At 40.9% G+C, this 27,862-nt stretch overlaps 1 protein-coding gene across 1 annotated transcript; it reads left to right on the forward strand.

Annotated features, from left to right (window-relative positions):
* Positions 1 to 27,857, forward strand: LOC103697990 (NADPH-dependent aldo-keto reductase, chloroplastic-like). The gene is made up of 4 exons (XM_039118930.1): positions 1 to 225; positions 1,052 to 1,627; positions 5,096 to 5,362; positions 27,317 to 27,857. The coding sequence occupies exons 2-4, from the start codon at positions 1,061 to 1,063 to the stop codon at positions 27,563 to 27,565; spliced, it is 1,083 nt and encodes a 360-aa protein (XP_038974858.1). The 5' UTR covers positions 1 to 225; positions 1,052 to 1,060; the 3' UTR covers positions 27,566 to 27,857.
* The last annotated feature ends 5 nt before the right edge of the window (positions 27,858 to 27,862 follow it).

A 27,862-nucleotide genomic window follows, 5' to 3' on the forward strand; every position in this document is an offset into this window, starting at 1 on the left:
TCTTCTTTTGTTGAATATTATATGAAACGTATGTGTCGTTGGATTTACTTGGGTCGCCATTCCTTGTTGCTGGCCTTTTGTATCTACTGTTGCTGTTGAACGTGTCTCCTTGGGTTTTGGATTATTATTGGTGACTTGATCGGGGAGGTGGTGAGGGGATTTGGATTGGGCTCCTTTTCTTTGCCGCTCGAGGCTTCTTAGTCTTTGGAGAGGAAGAAGAAAAAGGTGTGCTTTGGGATGCCTTCATCCTTTTTGTCTTGTTTTTGAGGCTTTTTCGCTATTTATTTATTTGCCTTTTGATCTATTTGGATTATTACTTTGTTTGGGCTTTATTTGCTGCTGTTCTGTTGTTATATTTTGTTTTTTTTTTTTAAATCAGACCTCGAAGTAGTTTTTTTTTCTTTCTTTTCTTCTTTTTTCCTTCTTTCATCCATCTCTGTTAGCTGCTGTTATTTGGAGTTTTTTTCATCTATTGGTTTGATTCTTGATGAGCAATTTTGTTCATTAGGATTTTGATTGTACTATTTTTCTTTTTTCTTCCTGATTTTTGTGGTTGTTGGCTTTTCCCTTCGAGAAAACTTATGCTTTTTTCCCCGAATTTCTTTCTTCGAGATGTAGTTTGTTGAAGGAGCTTGTCCTCTCTGTTTCATCATTTCCTGTTTGATGGTTTAATTATATTCATGTTTCATAATTGAGCTTTGGTATATTCTTTAAGTTAGTATTTACCTTAAACGGCTGAATGTTTTCAATTGCTTGATTTGTTGATATCATAAATATCATTTGCTTCGGAGATTGATGGGTTCCTGGAAGTCTCAATCTATTGCCCTACAAAGATCATTGGTCTACCAAGTTCCTAATTTTCCATTTATAAACAAACTATTTTATTCCTGGTCTCATTCACTGATGAACTTTTGGAATTTAGGATAACTGCTCCTTTAAGAGGTGGGGCTTGTTTCAGTTCTACTAGGATCTTTTTATTTTATTTTGCACTTCATTTGACTTGGCTTTTTTCTTTTAACTAAGTCTTATCTATATGGCTTCTCTTAAATAGTCTAGAAGGATGAGAGGAGACGGAGCTGCAACTGCAAACTACTTTGTGTTAAATACAGGGGCTAAGATTCCAGCTATAGGACTTGGAACATGGCAATGTGGAGGAGACATCTGCATTGAGGCAGTGGCCACAGCTTTGAAGGTTGGTTACCACCACATAGACTGTGCGCACCTATACGGTAATGAGGTTGAAGTGGGAAAGGCTCTGGCTGAAGCTTTTGATGGTGGACTAAAGAGGGAAGATGTGTTCTTGACTTCCAAACTGTATTGTGCTACAAATTCACATAAGAGAGTTGAAACTTCTGTAAGAGTTTCTTTGAAGAACCTAGATGTTTCCTATTTGGATCTATATCTTGTACATTGGCCTGAGAATTCAGCTTTTGGAGATGCTACTGATCCTCCATGGAATTCAGGGAGTGAATATAGGCAGTTCTTGCATCGGTTAAAGCCAACATGGAGGGCCATGGAAGATCTTGTGGAGATGGGTCTTGTTCGTGCTATTGGTGTTAGCAATTTCAATCTTCAGCAGATTAGTGAATTGCTTCAGTTTGCAAAGATTGTTCCAGCTGTCAATCAGGTCTGTTTGATATTGCCCTCTTCTATTCCTTAACATTCTGCATTGCTACTTGTTAAAGAAATATCTTTTAGAAGTTAGGCTTTAGCAAATACAAGCCAACATTCTCCATGCACCTTTAGAGTTTGAGACATGTAATTTCGACCATTATATCGCTTTTGTCCAATTTGACACAAAATATTCTCCCTAATACAGTCAGAATGCTGAAGCCGTGGACAATCTATTCGTTTTGTTTTTTTTTTTCTAAATTGTTTCTTGGACACAGGCACTAGAGTTAGATTTATGAGTAGATAGAAGGTCCAAAATTCAGCAAAGGAGGAAAAAAAGGATACAGGACTTGCAGGAAAATATAACTTTAATAACTAAATAATACATACATTAATGCTTATCTTGCAGTATCAAAAATATGAAAAGATAACATCTAAGGTGTTCCATCCTCTATATATAAAATTAATGAAGTGATTGATTAATTCTTGGTGTCACTTTTGATTTTAGACATTTAAATAATTGCAAATTATTAGATCAATACATTAAAAGGTGTTACACTGGTAAATTAGTGATGCATAAGAGCTTTAAAAGTTCTCGCAACTATAAATCATGAGATATGAGATTTGTTCATTTGCTATGTTTACTTTCAATTAAAGGGTATAAGCATTACAGATGATGAAAAAAAACAGACACTAGTAAGATATGAAACATGTTAACTTATAATTGGAGAAAATAGAAGGAAAGTGTTTTATATTCCTTATAAACGCAAACATGTAATTTGGATTATTATATCACTTTTGTCTAATTTGACACAAAATATTTCTTCCTAACATGGTATGCTGCAAGGTTCGCCGTACCGGTACCGAACCCGTACCGGGCGCATTAGTATAGGGTACGAGTGTCGGTACGTACCTCGTACCGTACGACATGGTACGATACCGTACCTGTAGGATACGGTACGCTCGACCACCGACCGTACAGAACCTGTATGCTGTATTTAGGATCAAGTGCTGACCATTATACCAAAAGCGGCTGCTTATAGTGAAGGCGCTACTTTATATCCTTAAACTGCACCCAGCCAGCGCCTCGAGTCAGCTACTGGGTGACACCAAGCCATGGGTTCAGGACCCAACCTGGGGTATAACCCACCTACTAAGCGGCGCATCCACGTTGGCAGGCGGCAGGACTGACTCGGCCAACCCGGCCTCCGCCAACGTTGACTCGACCCCTTAGGCCTCCGCCAACAATCCCCCCCAGCGCGATGCCCGAGTTTCGAACTCGAGACCTCTGGCTCGGATATCAGTTGTTAGGATCAAGCGCTGACCATTACACTAAAAGCAACCGCTTATAGTGAAGGCGCTACTTTATTTTCTTAAATCGTACCCAGCCAACGCCTCGAGTCGGCTACTGGGTGACACCAAAGCCATGGGTTCAAAGACCGAACTGGGGGTATAACCCACTTACTAACCGGCGCATCCACGCTGGCAGGTGGCAGGACTAACTCGGCCAACCCGACCTCCGCCAACGTTGACTCGGCCTCTCAGGCCTCCGCCAACACCATACCGGCCTGAACCGGTGGTATAGGGCAGAGTGTACTAGTTTGTTGCCGGTACCTGGTATGGGTGGTATACCGATATTCAGTACGCCAAAAAAACTCTATACTGTACCGACACTATAATAGCGTGGAACCGGTACGGGTCCGGTACTGAGACGGCGAACCTTGCTCCCTAATACAGTTGGAATGCTGAAGTCATGGACATTCTATTCACTTTGATTTTTTTTTTCTAAATTGTTGCTTGGACATAGGCCCCAGAGTTAGATTTACAAGTAGATAGAATGTCCAAAATTCAGCAAAGGAGGGGAAAAAAAGGATACAGGACTTGCAGGAAAATATAACTTTAATAACTAAATAATACATATACTAGTGCTTATCTTGCAGTGTCAAAAATATGAAAAGATAACATCTAAGGTGTTCCATCCTCTATATAAAATTAATGAAGTGATTCTCTGTTGATATATGGTATCGAATTAGTGATTGATTGATTCTTGGTGTTACTTTTGATTTTAGACATTTAAATAATTGTTAGATCAATACATTAAAAGGTGTTACACTGGTGCATTGGTGATGCATAAGAGCTTTAAAAGTTCTTGCAACTATAAATCATGAGATATGAGATTGTTCATTTGCTATGTTTGCTTACAATTAAAGTGTATAAGCATTACGGATGATGAAAAAAGACAGACACTAGTGAGATATGAAACATGTTAACTTATAAATGTTTTGGAGAAAACAGAAGGAAAGTGTTTTATGTTCCTTATAAATAGTATTTTTTCTGAAAATACTTGTTTCTAATACAAACTTGAAAATTAGCTTCAGGATACAACAATTTGATTTTTTTTTAATTTTTTAATTACCTTCATCCATGTTCAGATTCCGAGAACTACAAAAGCCCGATCCTAACATCATTATGGTTGGTTGGACAACTATAACTCCAAGAAGGTACGGAGGTCAGATCAAGACGGGATTTCTGCTAGGAGCAGAAATAGGGTTGATGGGAATTGAAGCACATTGGAAGTTGGCAAATGGAGGATTTTGTAGTGGCCAGGTTATGGAAGATAATTTAAAAGACTTTTGAAGTGGAGGATGTGTCAGGCACAAATCATAATCTAATCGAAGTAGCGGAGAGGACACCTGCTAAATGGAAGATATATCAGTGAAGCATAGATGGCAGAATATGGAAGAGGTGGGGATCATAAGGTGATGGGCCATCCTTAGGTGTGTGATGATCGATGGGCTTGACACTGTTTAGGTTTAGTCTATCTCAGTTAAGCTTCTTGCTAACCTATTAGGAGCTGAGGTTAGGCAGCAACAAGGATTGAAGTAACCCCTTACTGTTTTTCCTCACATTAGTAAATTGTCGTAAAGCAGCAGCTTCAAGCTTTTCTATATTTTTGTTTCCCATTGTTAGTCTTTCCATGTGTGTGTGTGTGGTTGTGTGTGTGCTTCTGTCTCTCTTTGACATGTGCCATGCTTCATATGCTGCATAGTGCATACATTGTCAGATTTACAGTTTTTTATAGTTTATTGTACAATCAAGCATGTGAAAAGAGTTGGAAATGGATTGAACAAATAAAAAACAGGAATGATACTAGTGAAGGATAAGTGATGAAAACATAGTTTAGATAGTTTGTAGTGGACGATATTGATAAATATAAACGAGAAGAAGTTTATTATAGAAGTGGGTACGATTGAAAAAAAGAACAAATGGTAGAACTGGTTAGTTGGAGCATAACCTAGATTACTTTAACCTCAGTTGTTATCATGGATAATGATTTAGTTATATGTATTATATTCCGCATTTCACAAATGATAATATGTGCCTTCCTGGCTTGGCCTCTCTTGCTTTCCTGCTATTATACTTGAGCTATTAAAATGAACTTACAGATTTTTCTTATTCAGCTGACTGACATGGTTATCTTTAGGTGGAGTTGCACCCTTTTTGGAGGCAGGACGAAGTTGTAAAGTTTTGTCAAGAGAAAGGTATCCATGTATCTGCTCATACTCCATTAGGAGTACCGACAGCTCCTGGTATGTCAACCACCAGTCCTGGTCTGTCTGACAGTGGATCAGAGGATGAACCTGGAACTCCTAGAATAACATTTAGAAGGTCAAGATCAGTGCATGGACCAATGCTGAAGCTTTCTGTTGTTGAAGATATTGCAGAATGCCACAACAAGACAGCTGAGCAGGTTACTGGCTCTACCTTTTCCTCAATCTTTATCCATAAGTTGATAATCTTTATTAATAAATTGATCATTTACCATCAATCTGTTGAATAAAATAGTCTTGCAGAAGAAACATTTACCACTTGGAAATATCTTACAATTTAGTTTTATTTGTTGAGGAATATGGGGAAGTAAAAACTTCCTAATGCTGAGTTAACTGAAAATTTTCTTTGCTGAAATAATGTTCTGTTTGTATGCTCAATTGTGTCAGTCACTTTTTCTTTTAATGTATGAGAACCTGAATGACTATGTTTTACATATGGATATAAAGAGAAGGTACCTAGTTTAAATTTTCTTAGAGAGCATGTGGAATATTAACTAATCAATCTTAGGAGAGAGGTTGAAAGCTCTTATGTATGATGTGAATAAAATACATACATAATGGTATCTGCAACTATCTCCAACAATTAGAAGATAAAAATAAGAAGCCATTGGCATCCCATATATTTTTCCAGAAGTGATAGTTATCTGATGTGCCCGCATGATTTGTATATGTATTGTCAATTCTGTCTAGAAAATGGATTTTTTGGGATCATGTCCACTTGGAAATGCATAAAAAACTAACAATATATGTTTACAAAGGTTTCTTGGTGAAGATCATGAGGGGTCCAATGATTCGGAATCTGAAATGTAGGGCATTACTCTATGATTTAGGTTGTTGAAGAGAAATGATATATGTTGGATATTGACCTAGGCTAAATTTCAATTCTAAAACTCAGATCCTGAATCCTAGTGAAGGGAAGATATTATTAAAGACAGAAGAGGATTTTGAGAGAAAAATGATTAAACGCTGATGTGGGTCATGGAGTTGGATTACGTGGTTTGAAATGAACAGGGTGGCATGGATAATAAAGATGAGGACATCAATTACAATATCCTTGATTCCTTGTATATAGTATACCATATTCTATGATATTGTGCCTCAGGGTCGTTAGTGCAGTTCAAGGATTTGTATCCTTGTTGCATTCATGCTAGCTCATCTAGTTATTTATCTACATACATGAACTAGTATTTGTTGCTGCTGATCTTGGGACGCCGATGCAGACTGCCTTAGCAGACATGTGAGAAAACAGATAAAAGGTGAGAGCTTGCCGGATTGGCTCCAACTGGGCCTTCCGATGCTTAAGTCAGAGAAGATCTTAGAGGGGATCAAAAGGAGGAAGAAAGAACAAAGAAGCAGAGCCTCTTCTTGCTATGGTGATTTTTATGTTACCTCTTTGGTAGAGGGCCTCTGGGTTTCTTTATAGTTGGAATTCCACATTTGCAGTGAATCATATCTCAACAAACCTAGGATCGTACTGTAACAAATTGCTGATATGGTGTAATAACCTTGAGGATGTGCTGCAATAGCTTGGCATGTGACGGGATTGTTGAGGCCATGTGCAAATTTGAGATGAAGGAACCGAATTGTTTTCTTCATGAGAAGATCCTACTCGACTCGCATCAGTGGTCAAGGTGGTTGAGCTGAGTCGTGAGATATCGGCCTCGGAGGTCGACTGCCCAGGTTTGCTCGTGTCGGTAGAAGAGATCTGACCAAAATGCCTTGTAGAGTTTTAGGATGTGGCTTGACCTCTACATGAGTCATGAGTTGGACGAATCTCATCGTGTCACATCACATTGGTCATTAAATGCCATAACATTGCCTGCCCCCACTACCGAGCTTGAAGCATTTCTTTGATTCGAGCGAAGGAAGTAACCGTCTGTTAGACTCACTGTCACTTTAATGAGGGCATTAACTCCAAAGTGGTGCCTCTTGAAGGATGAGTCCTGATGCTTTGCCTTCTAAGACGTTGTTTGACCATTTGGAGCAATGTTGGTGCGTTGCTGTCCATTGATCTCGATGGGAAAACGACTGAGTGAACCAATTCAGGTTGTCCAGGACGGAGCTCCATGCAAATCCACCATGCTTGAGAAGGCTTTAAGCATCCCCCCCCCATTGTTATGAGAGGAATGTAGAACCTATTCACCAAGTGCTCCAAATCAACCTTAGCTGGTGGTTTTTGCTGCTCTTCCTTTTTTTTTTTTACCTAGGTAGGTGACCTTTCTTTTGATTCTCCCCTTTTACTTTTGCAGGATGGACTCTCCTCGGGAAAGGCATTGCCAAAATTGTATGGAAACACTTCATTTGGCCTTGTGGCTAGCTAGGGAGAAGGCAACCAAGGCAGGGGCCAAAGTTGGATCCCTCAAGAGCAGGCTGGCAGACGAGAAGGATTGGATCTAGGTGGTGCTGCTCAGAGCAGTTGTTATAAAGGAAGAGCTAAGGGTAGCTCGGCTTCGGGTCACCCAGGATGAGAAGAAAGCTTCTCGTGTGGTAGAGAGGTTCATGGCATCAGGGAGCTACCAAGTATGGCGCGTCCTCACTGCGATCGAATCATTTGTGGAGGGCTTTGATGAGTGTTGAAGCCAGGTGTTGAGGCTCGTCCCATGGGCCGACTTAAGAAATCTCGATTCGGCCGCAGACAGTAACGGCGAGGCCGAGGAGCGGGAAGTGACAGTGAGGCCGGGGAGCTGTTGAGCCCCAAGCAATAAGCCTTTGCTAACACCCACCGCACTCTTCTTGGCGCCACCATGGAGGCTCATGACAAGGGTGTAGGGTGGTATCTTGAGTTAGGGGACCTTCGCAGAGTTGTCGGCCTTGTAGAGCCGAAGTGTTACCAGTCTAGATGTTTTTCTCTTGTAATACAGTAGTTTAGTTTGACCTTTGACCTACCGTATAATTACATTATTAATGAAATAAAAGATTACGCGTACCTCTTTGGTCTAGATGATTTGCTTAAGGTCGTCCTGAAGATGCCGAGGTGGACCAGATTTGGCTAGAAACATGTATCTCCGAGGTCAGTTCAATTGGGCCAGAAAGCCAAAATGGAGCTATAGTTAATAAAATCCAGATATCCAAGATTAGTTGAGTACTTTGAGATGAAGCCATAACACCATAATACCCTTGGGACTGGCCAAGAGAGAAAGATAAGGCTGAGAGATGATGATGAGGCGAGATTATAGCAAGATAAGCCAAAATTATAAGCCAAAATGCATTCTGAGCACATAACATCATAATTCTATAGAGTGCATAAGATTTGCAAGAATACCATCGGTACAATTAAGAGATAATTAAAGATTGTCTCGTTGGAGTAGAATATAATTCCTTGCGAGCCTCTTATAAGAAGAGAATACTTGACCAAGGACGAGTATAGGGGCTGGTAGGCCTGCTCGAACCTTGGAGGCTAACGAGCCTTGAGAACACACGAGAACAAGTATAAGGGCTAGCAGGCCTACTCAATCTTCAGGGGCTAACGGATCTTAAGATTACATGAGGACAAGTATAAGGACCGGCGAGCCTTCTCGATCCTCGAGGGCCAACAGGCCTTGAGAATACATGACAACGAGTAAGGGCCATTGGGCCTATTTGGACCTCGGGGGCCAACGAGCCTTGAGAATAATGATGATGAGTATGAGGGCCAGTGGGCCTGCTCGAACCTTGGGGTTCGACAGGCTTTTTGTCGGTGAACACTTCGGGTGATCATGCTAAGCATGCCTCCTAGATTGAGCTAGGATTTTTCAAATAGGAGATCCTCCGAGGTCCCTAACATCCATGAATTGGTACGACCTATAATGCTTTAGCCTCTTAGGTAGGGAATTTGAAACACAATTCCATTATCGATTAGCAATAAAAAATACAAAGATTTAGAGATAGAATTTGTACTGGTTCTTACATTCTGCTGTTGCTAGGGTAAGAAGTTAAGAACTTTTCGAGTTCAGTTGCTCGGCACAGATGCTCCTAGCTCAGTTGGGCTTTACCATCATTTTGCTTAGGCCGAAGGGCTTGGGTTCTGTGAGACACGGGCTGAAGTCGGCAGCCCTCGCCGACTTCAGCCCCGATTCATTGGGGAAGGAGCCGGAACAGAGGATCGCGTGGGCGATCCTCTCCGGCTCCTCCGGAGGGTAAACAAGGCAAGGGCGCCGCGAGATCCCCGCGGCGCCCCTCCTAGTCCATCCACGGCTGATTCACGGCCGTGAATCGGCCGTGGATCTCGCTTGACCGCTGCGATTTTTGCGGCGGAGAACCGTTACGATGGGGCTATAAAGCCCCATCTACTCCTTCCCCTAGGGCATCCCGAGCTCCTCCTCTTCTTCCTTCCCTCCTCCTCCTCTCCGACCGGTGTACCCTCCCGACCGAGCGCCGCCGGATCCCCCTCGCGGCCACCCCCTGTTCTGAGACCCATCTCCTTGGGTTCAAGCGTCGCCGCCGCCGCCTGACACCGGATCGATCTTCCCTTGGCCGAGACCCACCACCTCCGTCGACTGCCGGTGAGCTTTCCTCCTTCTTGCCTTCGTTTTCATGCCAATAACATGATGTTTCTTTTCCTGTTTTGGCCCCATGAACCGAGACCATTCTCGGTTGTTTTCTTCACGCCGGGAGCCGCAGCGGCCGTCGGCCGCCACCATGATCGGCCGGCCATCGATCGGGCGACGGCCCCCAGCCGCCTAGGCCGGCCACCCAGGCCGACCACCCCGTTTTTCCCCCTTCCTCTCTCGGTTTCCATCTCCCCTGTCCATGGGGAGTTTGGGGGAAGAAGGCGGCCCATCACGGGCCAAACTGGGCCCGTTGGGCCCTGTCCATTTCAGGCCCAACTTGGGCGCAGTCCAGCCCGGTTAGGCCCAGTTGGGCCATACCCTATATGGGCCCAATTTGGGTCTATTTGAAATCCGAACCCGAAATCCAGTTCAACGCCGAATCCGAACCCGAACCCGAAACCCAATAGTATTATTTTTGGATTTTCGCTTAGCTCTGAAATTTACAAAGAAATTAATTAAATGTTAACAGGTGAACCTGATCCGCCTGCCTGAAGTAGGAATTAAGCGAGAAGAGGTAAGTGACTTAATACTTCAAGTGTGATTTTCAAATAAATATATTAAATTCTGAAATATGTTTTGTATTTAGTAAAATGGGTATGGCATTTCATTTGAAAATTTTGCTCTGAAATCCGTAAACTATGACTGAAAAATTTATGAAATCTGTTTTTATATATATATATTCTCAGCATGGCTATGATCTGTTCTGTTCTGTTCTGGCCCCGCCAATGGGGATTATACGTTGGACCTGTCGACTTGTATTCTGTGAGGAACCGGTTTCGACACTGCGCCACCGGTGATTAGAATAGTGGTTTCTGGACACCGTTTCCACCGGTGACTAATAATAGTGGTTTCTGGCACTCTGTGCAACCCATGCCGCTGGGTTACGTGGCCGTAGCCTATCATGTTGAGATTATGATATCAGAGTTTTATAAAAACAAAAAAATGATATTATTTGTGATTTGTTTCAAACATTATCCTGTATTTTGATCTGATATGCTCTGACCCCACTCTGGGGTATTTTGTTGCTTACTGAGCTAGTGTAGCTCATTATTCTGTATTCTCCATTTTTCAGATCCAGAGGCTTGATCGCACGGGATTGGGGAGTGCGTTAGAGATTTCGATGATTCTTCAGTTATGTTCCTTGCTGAACGTTTTCAAAAGATATTGGCTATCGCTCCGATGAGTGGTTGATTACCGTCCTGCATTTTGGGAGTTCGCCTGCCTCAACCAGAGCTCCGGTGATCGCTTATGTACCATTCAAGGTATCCTCGTCGGACGAGGGCTTCAGTCTTGTCTTTTAGTTGAAGGCATCCTTTTGTGTCGTGCACATGATTTTTGAGGAATTGGCAATATCTTCCAATGCCCCTCTTCTTGGCGAGGGTTCGCAACTTTTGAGGCCAATGTATGTAGTCTCGGTCCTAGATCTCCATTAGAATTTGGATTTTTGGCGCATTGAGAGGAGTATACGTCTTAAACTTAAGTGGTGGACTTCGAGTTGGTGTAGCACTTTGCTCTTCTCGACTGTGTTTTCTCCTCGGATTGTCCTTCTTGCAATTTGTTGCTTATGGTCTCGTTTTTCCGCTGATTCCTTTCGAGCAGCAAGGGTTTCCTTGGCATTAATGTACTTGTTTGCCTGAGTTAGAGGTTCAGCCAAATCCTTTGGAGGCCTCTTCTCTAAAGCCTATTTAATCATTGCGGTTATTGCAATGGAATGATCCAGCTCGTGCACCTCTAACTCCTCGGTGTTGAACTGATTGATGTAGTTTTGGAGGGACTCGTCTTCCCATTGTCTGATACCGAACAAGCTTATCGAATCTTTTCTCCATCTTCTGCTACAGATGCAATGGTTGGCGAACTGGCAGCCGAGTTGATCGAAGGAACAGATCGAGCCTAATTGGAGGTTTGAGTACCAGAGTTAAGCCGCTTTCCTGAGCGTGGCTGGGAATGCCTGGCACATCACAGCTTCGAAGCTCTCAAGATGATCCATTAGATTTGTGGTGCCATCATAGAGCTCAAATTAGAGTACTTTAAACTCCTTTGGTAGGGGGCTCCTTAATAATTTCTTTGTTGAAAGGAGATTTTTTCATTGTCTCGTGATTGTCTCCAGCTTCGACCTTTCGCTCCTATATGGCTTTGATTTGATTGCCCATCTTCTCAATTCTGTAGTTGAGGTCTGCTTCCCACCCAGAGACTTCTTAGTTGATGCGGAGAGAGATCGTTGGGACTGGAGCTGGCTCTGGAAGGAAAGTGGGAGTGACATTGTTTTTAACCTCTTCCATGACCTTTGGGATGGAGTTAACTGCTACCTTAGGCTAGATCATCTCAATGACTTGTCTGGCCCGCTAAAGGAGGGGTGATCTGCTGTTGCAGTCTTATACCATCGACATAAGAACTTGTACCTGCTCAACTAGTAGATTGAGCCGCTTGGCATCAATAGTCTATGCACCTAGTTAAGGGGGTGGAGACCTTGGGGAGCTGTGCGGGGAGCGTTGGAAATCAAGAGGGTTCATACTCACAAATTACTCTATGGAAGAAAATTGGAGAGGATTTTAGGCACACATAAATAACTTGTATTCCACTGACTTCAAAAAACAACTAGAGTACATGAATATTTATAGACACCATTAGATGGTCTTTTAACCTTCCCTAATTGAATTGGTCATTACACCATACATAACCCCAAATAAATCTCAAATAACTCCCTCTAAATAAAACCCTTATAACTCCATGTAACTCCCACATGACTAAAAACCCAAAAGACATGTAACTCCTGACCATACTAATATGCAATTACAGAGAATAAAACCATAAGTTACTAATATTAAAAACTAAGTTTAGTAACCAACACCCGTCCTTAAACTTGGTTTTGCAACTCCAAGCAAACTCCTAAACTTGCAAAAAGTTTCACTCTTGAGGGGCTTAGTAAAAATATCGGCAATTTGATCTTGAGACTGTCGGGTTACCCTCGCACGCATTGCGACGATCGCAACGGAAACACACATGCGGGGTTGTTCATCACACGAACAACCCAGAGAAGGTAGATTTCAAAAAAAATTCTGAGTTCTCTAACTCAGAAAATTATGAAATCTAAAAGATAAATTAAAATTAAATCTTAATTATTTCAGATCTACAATTAAAAATTGTAAAGATCAAATCTTTACCTTTGAGCGGGTAGATCTTCACCGTTATCTGATGATCGTGGAGATCGGGTTCGCTTGAAGCCGCACAAATGTCCGGCCTCTACGGGTATCCACACGAAGATCTGAATCGATCAAGGTCGTGATCTCACCGGGGTGCTAGCTCCCTTCAGAGATCCCTTTTGATGGTTGGAACTCTTCTAAGCAATCAACTCTTGATTGCTCTCAAGAGGAGAAAGGAGAAGGAAGAAACACTTTCTTTCCTTTTCTTTACCATGGAAGAAGGAGGGAAGAGAGGAACACCTTCCTCTCTATGTTTTCTTCTTGTCTTGCGGATGGAAGAAGGAAGAGGGAGCCTTGCTGCCTTTTTCCCTTGCTTGCTGTGGAAGGAAGAACAGGAGAGGGGAGGAGGCCGCCAACATGAAACAAGAAGCAAGGGGGGTCGGCCCCCTTCTCCTTTGTCTTATGCTTGCCCTAGGCGTGGCCTCCTCATATATATAGGAGGAACCACGCCAAAACGGGTCTCGCATCCTGGACACCCGGGATGAGTGTCTCGGACACCCGGAACGCGCGTGCGCATCCCGGCCAACCGGTACGCGGATCCCGGGAGTATCCAAGGAAAGGAGGGGCTCTTACTCATCCCTTATAATCCTAATCAAATTAGGATTTAGGTGGCCCTTGGTTCATTGAATTCTAATCTAATTAGGACCCAATTAGTCTCCCTATTTGATTCAAGATCCTTATCCATAAGATTAAATCAATTGTGACTCTTGGAGTCCTAATCTAAATAGGACCCTATTGGATCATGACTTAATTGAACTCTTCAATCCTAATCCAATTAGGAGTCATTTTCATCTATTAGACCAATCATTAATTAGGACTCTAGAAATCCTAATGAAGACTTTAGGAATCCTACTCCAAGTAGGACTTTAATAATTTGAAGTCCTAATCCAATTAGAACTTTAGGAGTCCTACTCCAAGTAGGACTCTTGAACCTTATCAAATAAGATCGAGCCCAATTAATTAAGTCCAATTGATTCAATCAAATTGCAATCCAATTGCAATTAATTCATTCTTCAACGCACTAACTCTTAGTGGGTTAAACCAATGATCAATCAAATTGACAATTACAAACTATTGTGATTCCAAATCATAATCAAATCATCAGATTGATCAGATTCTCTATTGTGTGTGATCCCATAGGTTCTATTCTGTCTGGTAGTGAGATATATTGTGATCCCTATCGCAATATCATTGAAACTCCTTTCAATGGGTTGGAACAATTCCAACTCTTCTCATTCGGGTTTGCTGATAATCAAGTGAATGCTTTTGAGTCTCACAATCCACCAGTGACACCTAGCAGCATGTAGTGGCGACCTAGCAGAATCGAATAGATGAATCTCTAGGTGCAATTAGCGTATGATACAATTCCTCTATTGTGGAACCCGACAGGATGGAGGTCATGGATCACTCGTCAAACCCCGTCATCTGTCATATGTCAAGATTTATTCGACTCTAGTTCGAGATTGGAAAACTCTTTTCAAAAAAGTACTTTGGCCAAGGATTTACGAACTCAGTCTCATAAATTACATAGGTTCTATCCTAATTTATCAAGGCCGATAGATTCCATCTAGATGCACCCCTACTCCTACAATGAACCTACTGCAGCCAATCTGCACCAAAAAAACCCAAATGGATAGGGCCCATATTTATGTGCTCGTCAAACTATAACAACCTCACTGTGAATAGCCGAGGCATCGCAGGTCAAAGGACCAGTCATACAACTGCAGCATCAATTAAATCACTGACGAGTGGATAGACATCCAAGTGACTACTTGCTATGACCACGCTCAGTACCCTTGTTCTCTAACAAGCACTTGCACAATTCCTCCAGTATCTCCACACTATGGACTCAAGACTCGTCCATCAAAGAAAGTGATATGTGCACTAATCTTAGCGGATCGATCACCGTCCTCGTGATGATCCATCGATCAAAAGCAATTTAAGAAATAATCACCAATGACACATCAAATTCTCAACTCTTGAGAATATGTATCATCTTATTAAATTTTTGGACGACTCATGGACACATAAGAACTTGAATGAAAAGAATGCCCAACTTAATAAATTCATAATTAGGTCAAGTACAAATTTATATCCCATAACAAAATAATACGTCAGCCAAATTGCCTTCTAAGGCATACTTCTAACAGAAACTTCATGTACTTGAGATTCACTTCCTTAGCCATACATTCTTTAATGAAATGATACTTTGTATCGATATGTTTGCTTCGCTCATAAGATACCGAATTTTTGGCTAATGCTATTGCCGATTTGTTGTCTACAAAAATCTTCGTTGGTTCTTCTGGTAACATATGAAGCTCCTTTAACAAATACCTTAGCCAAATGGCTTGACAAACACAACTTGAGATGGCAACATACTCTGCTTCACAAGTAGAAAGCATAACAATAGGTTGCTTTTTTGAAGACCATGTAAAAGCAGCACTTCCCACTAAGAAAATATATCCTATCGTACTTTTTCTTTCATCCACATTCGGCCCAATCACTATCTCAATATCCAACAAGTGTGAAGTTATCAACAAATGAATAAAATAGGCTATAATTAAGGGTACCTTTTATGTAGTGGAGAATTCTGTTGGCCACCTTCAAATAGGATGAAATAGGAGCTTCCATATACCGACTAACAAGTCCAACCCCAAAACGAATATTGTTGCCCAAGATAACAACCCAAGAGGGGGGTGAATTGGGTTTTCTAAATTTTAGGACCTTACTTAAGATGATAGATGTATTAGTAATTTAGCTTGTGTTAATTATATAGGTGCAGTGGAATCAAAAAGAACACAATGCAAACACATAAGAAGTATATTGGTTCGGTGCTCTCCAAAGCACCTACGTCCACTCTCCAAGCATCCCCTTGGAAATTTACTATAATCCCGCGGATTACAGTTGGATTGTTTTACCGGGCTCACAATCCAAAAATCCTACAATTGTTTTTATGGGATCACCAACAACCTAACTGTTGGTTTTACGGGCTCACCAACAACCTACACCGTTGGTTTTACAAGCTCACCAACAAACCTTACAAGAAATGAAAGAGAGGAAGTTTAAAGCTCCTAAATGAGCAAGAAATACAATAATGCACTTAAAGAAGAGTTAAGAAAATATTTATCGCTTTGTAGATTGCTCTTCTCTTCTTTGCCAATGTTGCTTCACTCCTCAAGGGATTGGTAGAGCTTTTGAATGCACTTGAATACTGCTCAACCACCTTCTTTCAGAATTTAAATGAAGCAAAATTGATGAAGACACTTGAACTTTCTTTTCTTTTGAATGCACTCTTGATTTTTGCAAAAGATTCTTTCCTGATGAATAGTGCCTCTTAAATACTTCTCCAACCTCTAATAGTCACTCCGTAGCTGTTGGAATGGAGAAACTAGCCGTTTCTAGCTGTTGGAGACTCAAAATATACTTTTGCAGAACTAGCCATTTTGCTGTTAGTTGTGCTGGGGTCGATCCAAGCAAATCTGGGGTCGACCCAAGTTACTGTTCCACAGACTGTGGTCGGCTCATGTTTTTCTGGGGTTGGCTCCAGCTACAGTGGGGTCGACTCAAGCTTGGTTGGAGTCGGCCCTCTCAGGGATTCCAGAGACTTGTTTTTCTGTCATTGGGCTAGGGTCGACTCAACTTCTCTTGGGGTCGACTCGAGCTACAGTGGGGTCGACTCAAGCTTTTCTGGGGTCGGCCCTCTCAGGGATTCTAGAGATTTGATTTTCTGACTCTTCAGGCTGGGGTCGACTCATGCTTTTCTGGGATCGACCCAAGCTACAGTGGGATCGACTCAAGGTTATCTGGGGTCGACTCTCTCAGGAATTCCAGAAACTTGCTTGTCTGGCTCTTTTGGCTGGGGTCGGCTCATCCTTTCTTGGGTTCGACTCAAGCTGGGGTCGACTCATGGTTTCTTGGTGTCGACCCAAGCTCTGTACTATTCGTGCCATTTTGTGCCAGAATATGCCAAATCGTGCCAGGATCGACTCCATTACTTCTAGGGTTGACTCTATCTCTGTGCCAAGTGTTCCAAGGGTGTGCCACTTGTTCCAAGATGTGCCAAAAGTATCAGGGTTGACTCCAAACTGACTGGGGTCGACTCTAACCCTGTTTTTCTGTACTTGAAAGTTAGTTTAGCACATCAAAGTAATAAAAGGATATTCCAATTAATTTAGGATGAATGACACATTCAAGTTTCATTTATATAACTAACAAAAATACGGAAATATCCCTTATAAAGAAAACTTCACTCTTAGTTTGGTCAAACTGAAAATTTGATTTTCTCTCAAATTCTGCTAATAGAATTTCCTTGGAAGAATTCTTGAAGGCTGTTATAAAACATGGTAGATGAGTATATCATGAATGTATCAAGATTGTAGGATGTATCGAGAGTATATCACTTTTCTCTTTTTTGAGTGTCTATTTACTTGATTAAGCTTGTTAATTGCAATGGTACTTCCATATGGCCTTCATGGTTTTGTAAACATCAAAATAACATTCTGATTCTCAAATATCCGGTCTTGCGCAAGTTAAATATCTTAAACTTCTAACAAGACTTTTGAAGAATGTAGGATCTACCTTTTCTCCATCTTCATATCTTGATAATTTGACTCCACATTCCACGGGAGTGCTCACCGGGTTGCTATCATCCATCTTGAACCTTTTGAGAACTTCTTTAGCATAACCTTCTTGAGAGATGAAAATTCCATCTTCCATTTGCTTCACTTCAATGCCCAGGTAGTAAGCCATAAGGCCAATGTCTATCATCTAAAACTCTTGAGACATAACTTGCTTGAATTCTTCAAACATACTAGAATTATTGTCAGTAAAAATCAAGCCATCTACATACAAGCAAACCACGAATATATCTCTATTATCATTGACCTTTGTGTAAAGGGCATGCTCATAAGGACATCTGGTGAACTTGTTGTCTTGGAAATACTTGTCAATTTTGGTATTCCAGGCTCTTGGTGCTTGCTTCAAGCCATACAAGGCTTTCTTTAATTTCAAAACTTTATCTTCTTGCCCTTTCACAATATATCCCAAAGGTTATTTCACATAAACCTCTTCTTCAAGAAAACCATTCAAGAAAGCAAACTTCACATCCATTTGATGGATTCTCCAATTGTTTTGTGCTGCCAAAGAAATAATTAATCTAATAGTTTCCAAACGAGCAACGGGTGCAAATACCTCATCATAGTCGATCCCGGGCTTTTGGTTGTATCCCTTGACAACAAGTCTTGCCTTGTGTCTCTCAGCTTCTCCTCTTGAATTCTTCTTTGCCTTGTACACCCATTTGACTCCGATTGCTTTTTGCCCGTCCGGAAGAGTGGTGAGCTCCCAAGTTTCATTCTTCTTTATGGCTTTAATTTCTTCATTTATAGCATCTCTCCACTTCTTGTCTTGAGTTGTTTCTTCAAAGTCTGTTCACTACCAGCAAAGACAAAAAAGTGTTAAATTACTTAATCTTTCCGTTACCTCATCTGTGGCATCATATATGTCTTGAAGACTTCTTGTGCCTTTTGGTCCTTCACTTGAACTTGCCTCACTTGATGATGAGATGATTGCACTTGAGCGGATGATGGAGGTGTTGAAGGTGGAGAAAGGGGTTCCAAGACTTGACTTCCTTGCTCCTCTTCAAAGAAAGGAAAAAAGTCATACTCTTCTTTTGGAGAATTCCAATCCCATGAACTTGTTTCGTCAAATTCAACATCTCTACTAGTGATGGTCTTGTGACTTCTTGGATTGTACAGCTTGTAGCCCTTGGATCTTGCATCATAACCGATGAAGACTAATTTTTCTCTCGCCATCTAGCTTAGAGCGCTTTTCATCCGGCACATGTGCATAGGCTATGCTTCCAAAAACATGCAAATGAGAGACACTTGGTCTTCTTCCACTCCATGCTTCTTGTGGTGTTTGATTTGGCACACTTTTGGTACAACACCGGTTGGATAAGTTCACCGCACAATTAACGGCTTTGGCCCAAAAATCTTTGGGCATATTCTTGCTTTTTAACATACTCTGAATTGTTAAAGAATGGTGAATTCCATTTTTCTCACAAATGCTTTTGAAAGCATTTGATGTGAAATCACTTTCTCTATCGAATCGTATAACCTTTATACCAAAACCACTTTGTTTCTTAACAAGTGCCTTGAGTCTTTTAAATGCTTCAAACACCTCCGATTTTTCTTTAAGAAAATAAACCTAAGCTTTTCGGCTTAAATCATCAATAAATAAGTGAAAGTACTTGTTCTTATCAAAAGATGGTGGATTGAATGGACCACAAACATCCGAATGAACAAGTTGTAGTGGTTCCATTGCTCTTGTACTAGCTTCTTTTGGAAAGCTTTTTCTTGATTGCTTGCCAAAGAGACATCCTTCACGAAGTTGATTTGGGTGGTCAATAAAGGGCAACCCATTCACCATATCTTTCTTGGCCAATAATTCTAGTCCATCAAAATTCAAGTGCCCAAGCCTCAAGTGCCAAAGCCAAGTTGGATCTTCAACACAAGTTTTCAAGCATTTAGCAACATCGGTTTGAAGGTTGAGCAAAAACATGCGGTTTCTTGTCATTCTAACTTTGGCCACCAAACTTCCTTTTTGATCTCTTATCGAAAGACTAAGATGTTTCATTTGAATATCATAGCCTTTCTCTAAGAATTATCATAAGCTCAAAATATTATTTTTCATGCTTGGGACATACAAAACATCAGCAATAAATTGATGACCATTTTCAAGCGAATCAAAATTGTACCTTTTTCCTGGATCGAAACTTTGGAAGAATCTCCAAAAACCACATTACCACTTGCAGTTTCATCCAGCTCCACAAATTTGCTTTTGTCACCGCACATGTGGTTGCTAGCCGCATTGTCAAGATACCATAAATCATGATATTCGTTTTCTTCTCCTTTGCATGCCAACAACAAAGTTTGCTCTATCTCTTCATTTTCAACATAGTTAACTTCTTCTTCGGCATTTTGAGAAGGACTTCTACACTCCAAAGCAAAATGACCATATTTTTACAATTATAGCAACGAATTCTAGATTTATCATACCTCCCTCCATTTGATCTCGAATTGTTTCCTCTTCCACGTCTTCTTAATTGATACCATTCTTTCTTCTTTTCTTTTTTGTTGGATGATCCACGACCACCTCTTCCTCTACCACGTCCATTTTCACGTCCATGACTTCTTTCGCCTGTCCCACTACGATCTTCTTTCTCTTTCAAAGAGATTTTTGTTTGTAACATTTGCTCTAAAGTCTCTTGCTTTTTGACAACCTTCTCTTCATGAGCTTGTAGTGACCCCATGAGTTGATCGATTGTCATGGAGTCTAGATCTTTGGACTCTTCAATGGCTACAACAATAAAATTGAACTTGGGATCCAATGAACGAAGGATTTTTGCAATAACCCTCGTATCACTCACATTTTCACCGTACCTCCTTAGTTGATTTATGACGGTCAACACCCTTGAAGAGTAATCTGAGATTGATTCAGATTCTTTCATATGTAAGGCTTTGAATTCACCACGCAAAGATTGAAGACGAATCTTCTTGACTTTGTCAACTCCTTGATTGGAGTTTTGGAGAATCTCCCAAGTTTGCTTCGAAGAAGTTGCATTAGCAACTCGTTGTAGCATGCCATCATCCAAACATTGATGGATGATCATGATGGCCTTCCAATCCTTCTTTCTTGTGCCTTGTAAGGACTCTTTTTGAGTTGGAGTCAAGGAATCATCGTTCTCCGATTCCTTGTAGCCTTTGTCAACGATCTCCCACAAATCTTGAGATCCTAAGATTGCCTTCATATGGGTATACCAATTTACATAGTTATCCTTGGTGAACCGCAGCATTTGAAACGGAAGCATTCCCTTTGCCATCGCTCTTTCTTACAAGAAAAGTCTTGGCTCTGATGCCACTTTTGTTGGAAATCAAGAGAGTTCACCCTCACAAATTACTCTATGGAAGAAAAGTGGAGAGGATTTTAGGCACACATGAATCACTAACTTCAAAAACCTAGAGTACATGGATGTTTATAGGCACCATTAGATGGTCTTTTAACTTTCCTAATTGAATTGGTCATTTACACCATATATAACCCCATATAAATCTCAAATAACTCTCTCTAAATAAAACCCTTATAACTCCATGCAACTCCCATATGACTAAAAACCCAAAAGACATGTAACTCCTCACCATACTAATATGCAATTATAGAGAATAAAACCATAAGTTACTAATATTAAAAACTAAGTTTAGTAACCAACAGGGAGTTGTTGGACTCTGGCTGAATGGCTCCTAGGTGGTTGTTCCTTTTGAGCTTCAGGGCTCTTCTTTTTTCTCACAGATGGTGCCAATCTGTTGCCGTTGACCTAAAGATGCTGATGCAGACCGCCTCCGTGGACTTGCGAGACAATGGACTAAAGGTGAGAGCTCGCCGGTTAGCTCCGATCAGCCCCTTCGATGCTTAAGTCAGAGAATATTTTAGAAGAGAACGAAAGGAGAAAAGAATAGAGAAGCAGGGTCTCCCCTAACTATGGTGATTTTTTGCGTTCTCTTTGGTAGAGAGCCTCTGAGATTATGTATAGCTAGGATCCTGCATCTTCAGCAAATCATATCTCAATAAACTCGGGGTCACGCCATAACATGATGTGGCGTAACAACCTTGAGGATGTGTTGCAATAGCTTGGCATGTGATGGATTATTGAAGCCATGTGCAGATTTGAGGTGGAGGGACCTGAGGATGATAGTGTTATTTTGATGATTAACAAGCAATAATCAAGAGTATGTTACAAGTTAATTCGATACTTCATTTATAAGTCTGTTACTCTCAGTATATTTGTATAAATGCATTTCATTGTTTATTTGGATGAATCTAACCTTGAGTTGCAGCAAAGTGTGGATTGAGTCGACCCCAAGGATGATTGGGTCGACCCCGGCACATCAAGAAAGCATCTGGCACACTTCTGCAAAAATGGCACGGATGAACAGTAGTTGGGTCGACCCAAGGAAAGCATGAGTCGACCCAAACCTCAAGCCTCTCAAAGACTCAAGAAAACAGTTCTCTCGAAACACTGAGAGGGTCGACCCAAGAGGAAGTTGAGTCGACCCAAGCTTGAGTCGACCCAAACACTGAGAGGGTCGACCCAAAGGCAATGACAGAATACATGACAGAAAAGGTTCTCTGAAAACCCTGAGAGGGTCGACCCAAGTGGAAGTTGAGTCGACCCAACTGAACCTTGAGTCGACCCAAAGAAATGTTGAGTCGACCCAAGTGAAGGAAGGCTGAATTGCAAGTTTCTGTGGTTCTGAGAGGGTCGACCCAAGGAAAGGTTGAGTCGACCCAAGTGAAAGTTGGGTCGACCCAAGGACAGGTTGAGCCGACCCAAGCACGGGCAGAAGCATAACGGCTAGTTCTGCAGAAGTACTTTTTGTCCTTCCAACAGTGAGTAACGGCTAGTTTTTGAATTCTAACCATTGGGGCTTGTCCAATAGATGAAGGAAACTATTTAAAGTGGCACTATTCATCAGAGAGAATATCCTTTTTGCAAAATATCAAAGAGTACACAAGAAAGACAAAGTGCCCTAATCTTCTTCATCCAAGTGCTTCATTCAAGAGTCAAAAGAAAGTGGTTGAGCAGATTCAAAGAGTCATTAAGAGCTCCATCCACCCTTGAAGAGTGAAGCATCCTTGACAAAGAAGAGAGAAGTCACATCAAGCGATAACTATTCTCTAAACTCTTCTTTGTAGATTATATTGTTATATTTGCTCATCTAGGAGCTTAAATCTTCTTACTTTGGTTATTAAACTCCTTGTAAAGGTTAGTTGGTTAGCCCGCAAAACCAACGGTATAGGTTGATTGGTGAACCCGTAAAACCAATTGTATAGAAATGTGTTCGCTCAAGAAAAGCTCCAGAAGATGTTAATCGTAAATAAGAAGATTGTTTACGAAGAAAAACTAATACAAATTCGCATTCAGATACATAAGAATTATATGGGAACCAATATGGGGTGGAGATAAACGTATCTATTTATCTACGATCGAATTATATTTCTTCGATGCATCATTGTCAATATGAATCCAATGTTAAGAAAACAAATTTAAATAAATCAAATAATTAAAAAAAGCGCGTACCGTACTTTTATGTTTACGAGCCAAAGTTTCGTTGGTGAGCCCGAAAAACCAACATAGGTTCGTTGGTGAGCTCGTAAAACCAACATAGGTTTTTGGTGAACCCGGAAAACCAAAGTGTAAAGGTTTTTGGATTGTGAGCCCGGAAAACAATCCAATTGTAATCCGCGGGATTATAGTGAATTTCCAAGGGGTCGCTTGGGGAGTGGACGTAGGTGCTTAGGAGAGCACCGAACCACTATACTTCTTGTTGTTTGTATTATGATTTGTTTTAATTCCACTAACTCATCAATTAACATAAGTAAGATAGTTAAAATTAAGAGAAACCAATTCACCCCCCCCTCTTGGCTTGTCACCTTGGGCAACAGGACCAGTTGCTTCCTTCGTAGGAAGATCCTGCTTGGCTCAAATCAGTGGTCAAGGTGAGCTAAGAGATATTGGCCTTGGAGGTCGGCTGCCTTAGGTCTGTTCGTGTTGGCAGAGGTGGCTTAACCAGAATGTCTTGGCGAGTTTCTGGAGGCATGATGGACGAATCTTATCATGCCACATCATCTTGGTTATTAAATGCCATAACAGTAATAAAGCAATAAGCATTGACAAGTACAATTGGTGGTACATGACTGTAGCATGCTTAACTCTTCTTATTTTCTGTCTAGGCATCCTAAATCTTATTTCCATTTAATTGTCTAACAACTATGATGATATTTTTTTTGTACTTTTTTAATGAGGATTTGAAATCCTACTCTCTAGTTTGGACACATAAAATGTTGTCATTCGATATCATATCAAAGGTTACAATTCATCATAATTCAAAATAAATAAGATCCATGCAATATTATCAGTATATAAACATGGCTGGCACTGAAATACATGAACATCGCCTACAATGGAGTGTCAATTTGTAAACATAGATGGATGTCTTTCACCAGTTTTATTATGAATTTTAAGCTTAGTTTATTGTTTGTGTGTAAAACATACTTGTCTGGTATTAGTTTGCATTAAAAAAATATTTGAAATTGTTGTGCACATGTTGAATGTAGGATTTTAAAGATTAGTTTAAAGCAAAGTTTTAAATCTCAAACAAATGGTACATTACCAACCCTGTATGATCGGCAATGTCAAAAAAATTGTGATTCTGCATGAACCCCATATCAACTCGAGGGTGTCAACTGGTTCAGCACACTAAATAGATATGGGAGGCATACCCTATCTCATACCATACTTGTATGTGAATGGTACAGGAGCATACCATGGGTTTTGACACTATGGTATATAACTTTATTTATTTGTCTACAACATGTGTGCATACTAGTATCAAGCAATTAAAATTGGTTTGACTAAAAACTTAGCATATCATATTGAATCATTTTACAAATTTGTGTATCTCCCCATCGAGATTTGTGCCAACCATGGTATGCTGAACCGGCCCGTACCAGCCGGTTTAGCATGTACCGTACCTGTCCGGGCCCTGACCGGTACGGTTCAGCCGTGGAAAACGGTACATAGCCTGTACCGACAGAATCTCGCCGGAGCCAGAAAAGAAGAAGATAAGGCGAGAGTGAGCGGGGGAGGGAGGGAGAAGAAGAGGCCTCCGTTGTCATTGGAGGGCCTCGGGGCCGCGGCGGAGGCTGCGGGGGCGCGGCGGAGGCCGAGGCCGTGGCCATGTCCTCTGTTTCTTTCGAAATAGGGGATGCGGCCATGGAAATAAAATTGGAGTTTTTTAAGTGAAGTCGGCAAAACGCTTGCCGACTTCACTTAAAAATTCTCAAATTGTTTAATTTGAAGATTTCTAAGTAAAGTCAACAAGAGAGTCGTCGACTTTGCTTGAAAAATTTCAAATTTTTTTCTGCGGCCATGTCGAAATAGGGGCGTAGCCGTGGCCTCGGCCTCGGCCTCGGCCGCCCCCCCCCGCGGCCTTCCGCTGGCGGTGGAGGCCTCTCCTTCTCCCTCCCTCCTTCGCTCGCTCTCTCTTTCACCTCGTCTTTTTCGGCTCTGGCTCTTGGTACGGGCCCGATATCGAAACGGTACCGAGGACGATGAGCCGGTCTAGTAGGCCACCGGTACGCCTACCGGTACCGGTTCGGAATACCTTGGTGCCAACTGTGGGCATAATATGCATGACATGCCAACACTTTCCCAGCATAAGCTGGATACATGATACTTTAATCCTTGATGGAGAATAGGGTATTGGACATGAGCAGCGGAAAGGGAAGGAGGGTTGTTATGCACTGTTGCCTTTCTCTCAGACCTGATGTTTTAATGTAATGAAGACTGCTGTTGGTTGTGCTGGAAGGAAAGATGAAGCAGAACAGAAATGGAAAAATGAATGACAGGAGGTAAGAGGAAGATGGCTAGGAGAGTGAGGCTAATGGAAATTGAAGTAGTAATTTTGTAATGGAGAGGGCAGAGATATTGTGAGCAAAGAAATTTTCCTTAAAACCTTTTGTGCAAGTATCATAGATGTCACCTTTGAACAATTTCATATGATGGTTAAATCTGTGGATTCCATGGGAACTCCAGTTAGGTAAAAAGCTTGTTGAAATGCCACATGCGGTAGGAAGAAGCAAAAGCCTTACATTTATGATCCTACTTTGTGACTGGAAATTTTGCTTTCAATAGGTTAACAGAGAATAGGGATCAAAGTAGGTCATACCATATTGAACCGGGCGGTATGGAGTATATATTGTACCATACTAGTTTGGTATTGGTACATGGTATGGGGGGTATACCGATATTCGGTATGTTGAACTGGCCCCCTATCAGGCATAAGGTGGTTTTGGTATAGGGCCCGGTGCTGAGACATGATGAGAACTTTTTGTTTGTTTGTTTGGTTTTTAATTTTTTTAAAAGCTTGAGAGCTATAGGAAAGCTAAATGCATTGCGCTCTAGTATAGTCCTTTGCTGCAGAATCATAATGTAACTTTGTTGAAGCTCAATCTTGAGGTTAAAACTACTAGGGAAAAACAAATTATCTTACTTTCCTCAGAATCCTTTGTGATGTATCAGATTCACTTATTAAGATCCAGGCGTCATTTGTGAAGGAGAAATCACAAGAAAATATTTTATGCACATAGTGCGTGTGAATGTCTATGTGCAGGCACACACATGCATGATCATATATGCATGTGCATGACTGTGTGCGTGTAGACATGCATCTGTATGTCCATATGTATTATGTAGTTCGTTATACATGTACATGCATGCATATAGGGAAACAGAAGAGGTCAATGATCCTACATAAAATTTTTGGGATATCAGAATGTTCTAGAAGGTAATTTCTGGTGTCCTTAGATCCTCAAATTTGTAGGGCTGGTGGAATCCCTCATCCTGCCGCTCTCTTAAATACTATGCTCCTCAACTCTTCCAAGCATGAGAGGAATTTGATAATAGGGAAATCAGGCTGTTTAGGGAAATCAGGCATCCAAACAAGACTTCGATACGTAATTTGATGCTGATGTAATCCAAATTATATCTAGGGTCTTAAACTTAGTTCTTTTCTTCCATCAGGTGTTTTCTGTTTTAAAGATTCACAGGTTGCCTTTTCTTTTTCCTAGTTTTATTGATTACTTTTTCTAGTGTACTCTGCTGCCTTTCGAAGTAAGTGTGCAAAATTCCACTTTAGGTGTGCAAAATTCCACATTGGAAACTAATTTCAAGCTACAGCTGTCAGAGTCTACAAAAGTTGGGCCAAACTTTGGTGATGATAATAGAATTTTTCAGTTTGGGTCATATATGGTGGTGGACAAATGGTTTTGAAATCTTAGCTCCAGTGTTGGGCTTGATATCACTTGAACTTGATGTGGACTCCAGATCACCTAAAATGGTTGTTCTTTAGAGAGAATAAAGGAGACTGGAGCCATAAATTTGAGAAAATTTCCCTGGGATCTACAAAAAGGTGTGACTGGTGAGATTTCTGGTTGTAATGCTTATGGACAGAAAGTTGATGAGGACCTTTTGCTTTCTCTGTGTTTCATGGCTGATATACGGGCTTGAGGGAGTCACCCTTTAGTTATGGAACCTTACCCCTTTGTTTGTGTTTCTTATATATAAATATATTTCAAATTTTAGGTTTCTTTTCTCAAATGTGATCATAAATCATATTTATTTTTTCATAATGATCATTGGATCATCAATATCATTTATATATATTTTTTTGAGTCTTCATTTATATTTTACTTTTGAATGAATTTGTATGCATTCTCATTGATGGCATTTGTACTTCATTTATTATAGGTCATCCTGAGATGGGGGCTACAGCGAGGAACTAGTGTGCTCCCATGCAGCCTAAAGTCGGAGAAGATCATCAGAAATATAGATATTTTTGATTGGTCACTTTCGGATGCGGAATGGAATAGGTTGAACGAGATTGAACCACAGGTATGCCTTTTTGGAAATTGGCCTGTGAACACATCTGAAAGTGGGTTTCTGTCAGGAAGCGGTCCTCTCCAGGCAGTGCACGAAATGGAAGATGATACTGAATGAGATTCTTGATCCCTACTACTATCTCCTGAGATATTATAAACTATAAGAAATTATCATTTTAGACGTGAGAGATTTTACAAATATTTCTGGACCATCAAAAATTGATGGAATTCTGTCAAGCTTTTCTGTTAGTTTCTGCTTTCACTTCATGTAGTAGCGTGTAATATTTTTGCTTCAACTTTTCCTGTAAAAACTGTCCCCCCCCCCCCAAAAAAAAAGTAAAAAAAACTTCCCTTATGTCAGCACTTCAACAACCTTCAACTCTAAAAGATCATTATCTAAGCCTTTTCCATGTCA

This window comes from Phoenix dactylifera, unplaced genomic scaffold (assembly GCF_009389715.1).
Source record: "Phoenix dactylifera cultivar Barhee BC4 unplaced genomic scaffold, palm_55x_up_171113_PBpolish2nd_filt_p 000448F, whole genome shotgun sequence".
NCBI classification, from domain to species: Eukaryota; Viridiplantae; Streptophyta; class Magnoliopsida; order Arecales; family Arecaceae; genus Phoenix; species Phoenix dactylifera.

What these genes read in the sequence shown, in the direction of transcription:
- LOC103697990 (XM_039118930.1), top strand. Translation starts at nt 1,061, where the DNA reads ATGAGAGGAGACGGAGCTGCAACTGCAAACTACTTTGTGTTAAATACA. An exon ending in TTGTTCCAGCTGTCAATCAG is followed by an intron (nt 1,628 to 5,095) that starts GTCTGTTTGATA and finishes GGTTATCTTTAG; the next exon opens with GTGGAGTTGCACCCTTTTTG. An exon ending in ACAACAAGACAGCTGAGCAG is followed by an intron (nt 5,363 to 27,316) that starts GTTACTGGCTCT and finishes CATTTATTATAG; the next exon opens with GTCATCCTGAGATGGGGGCT.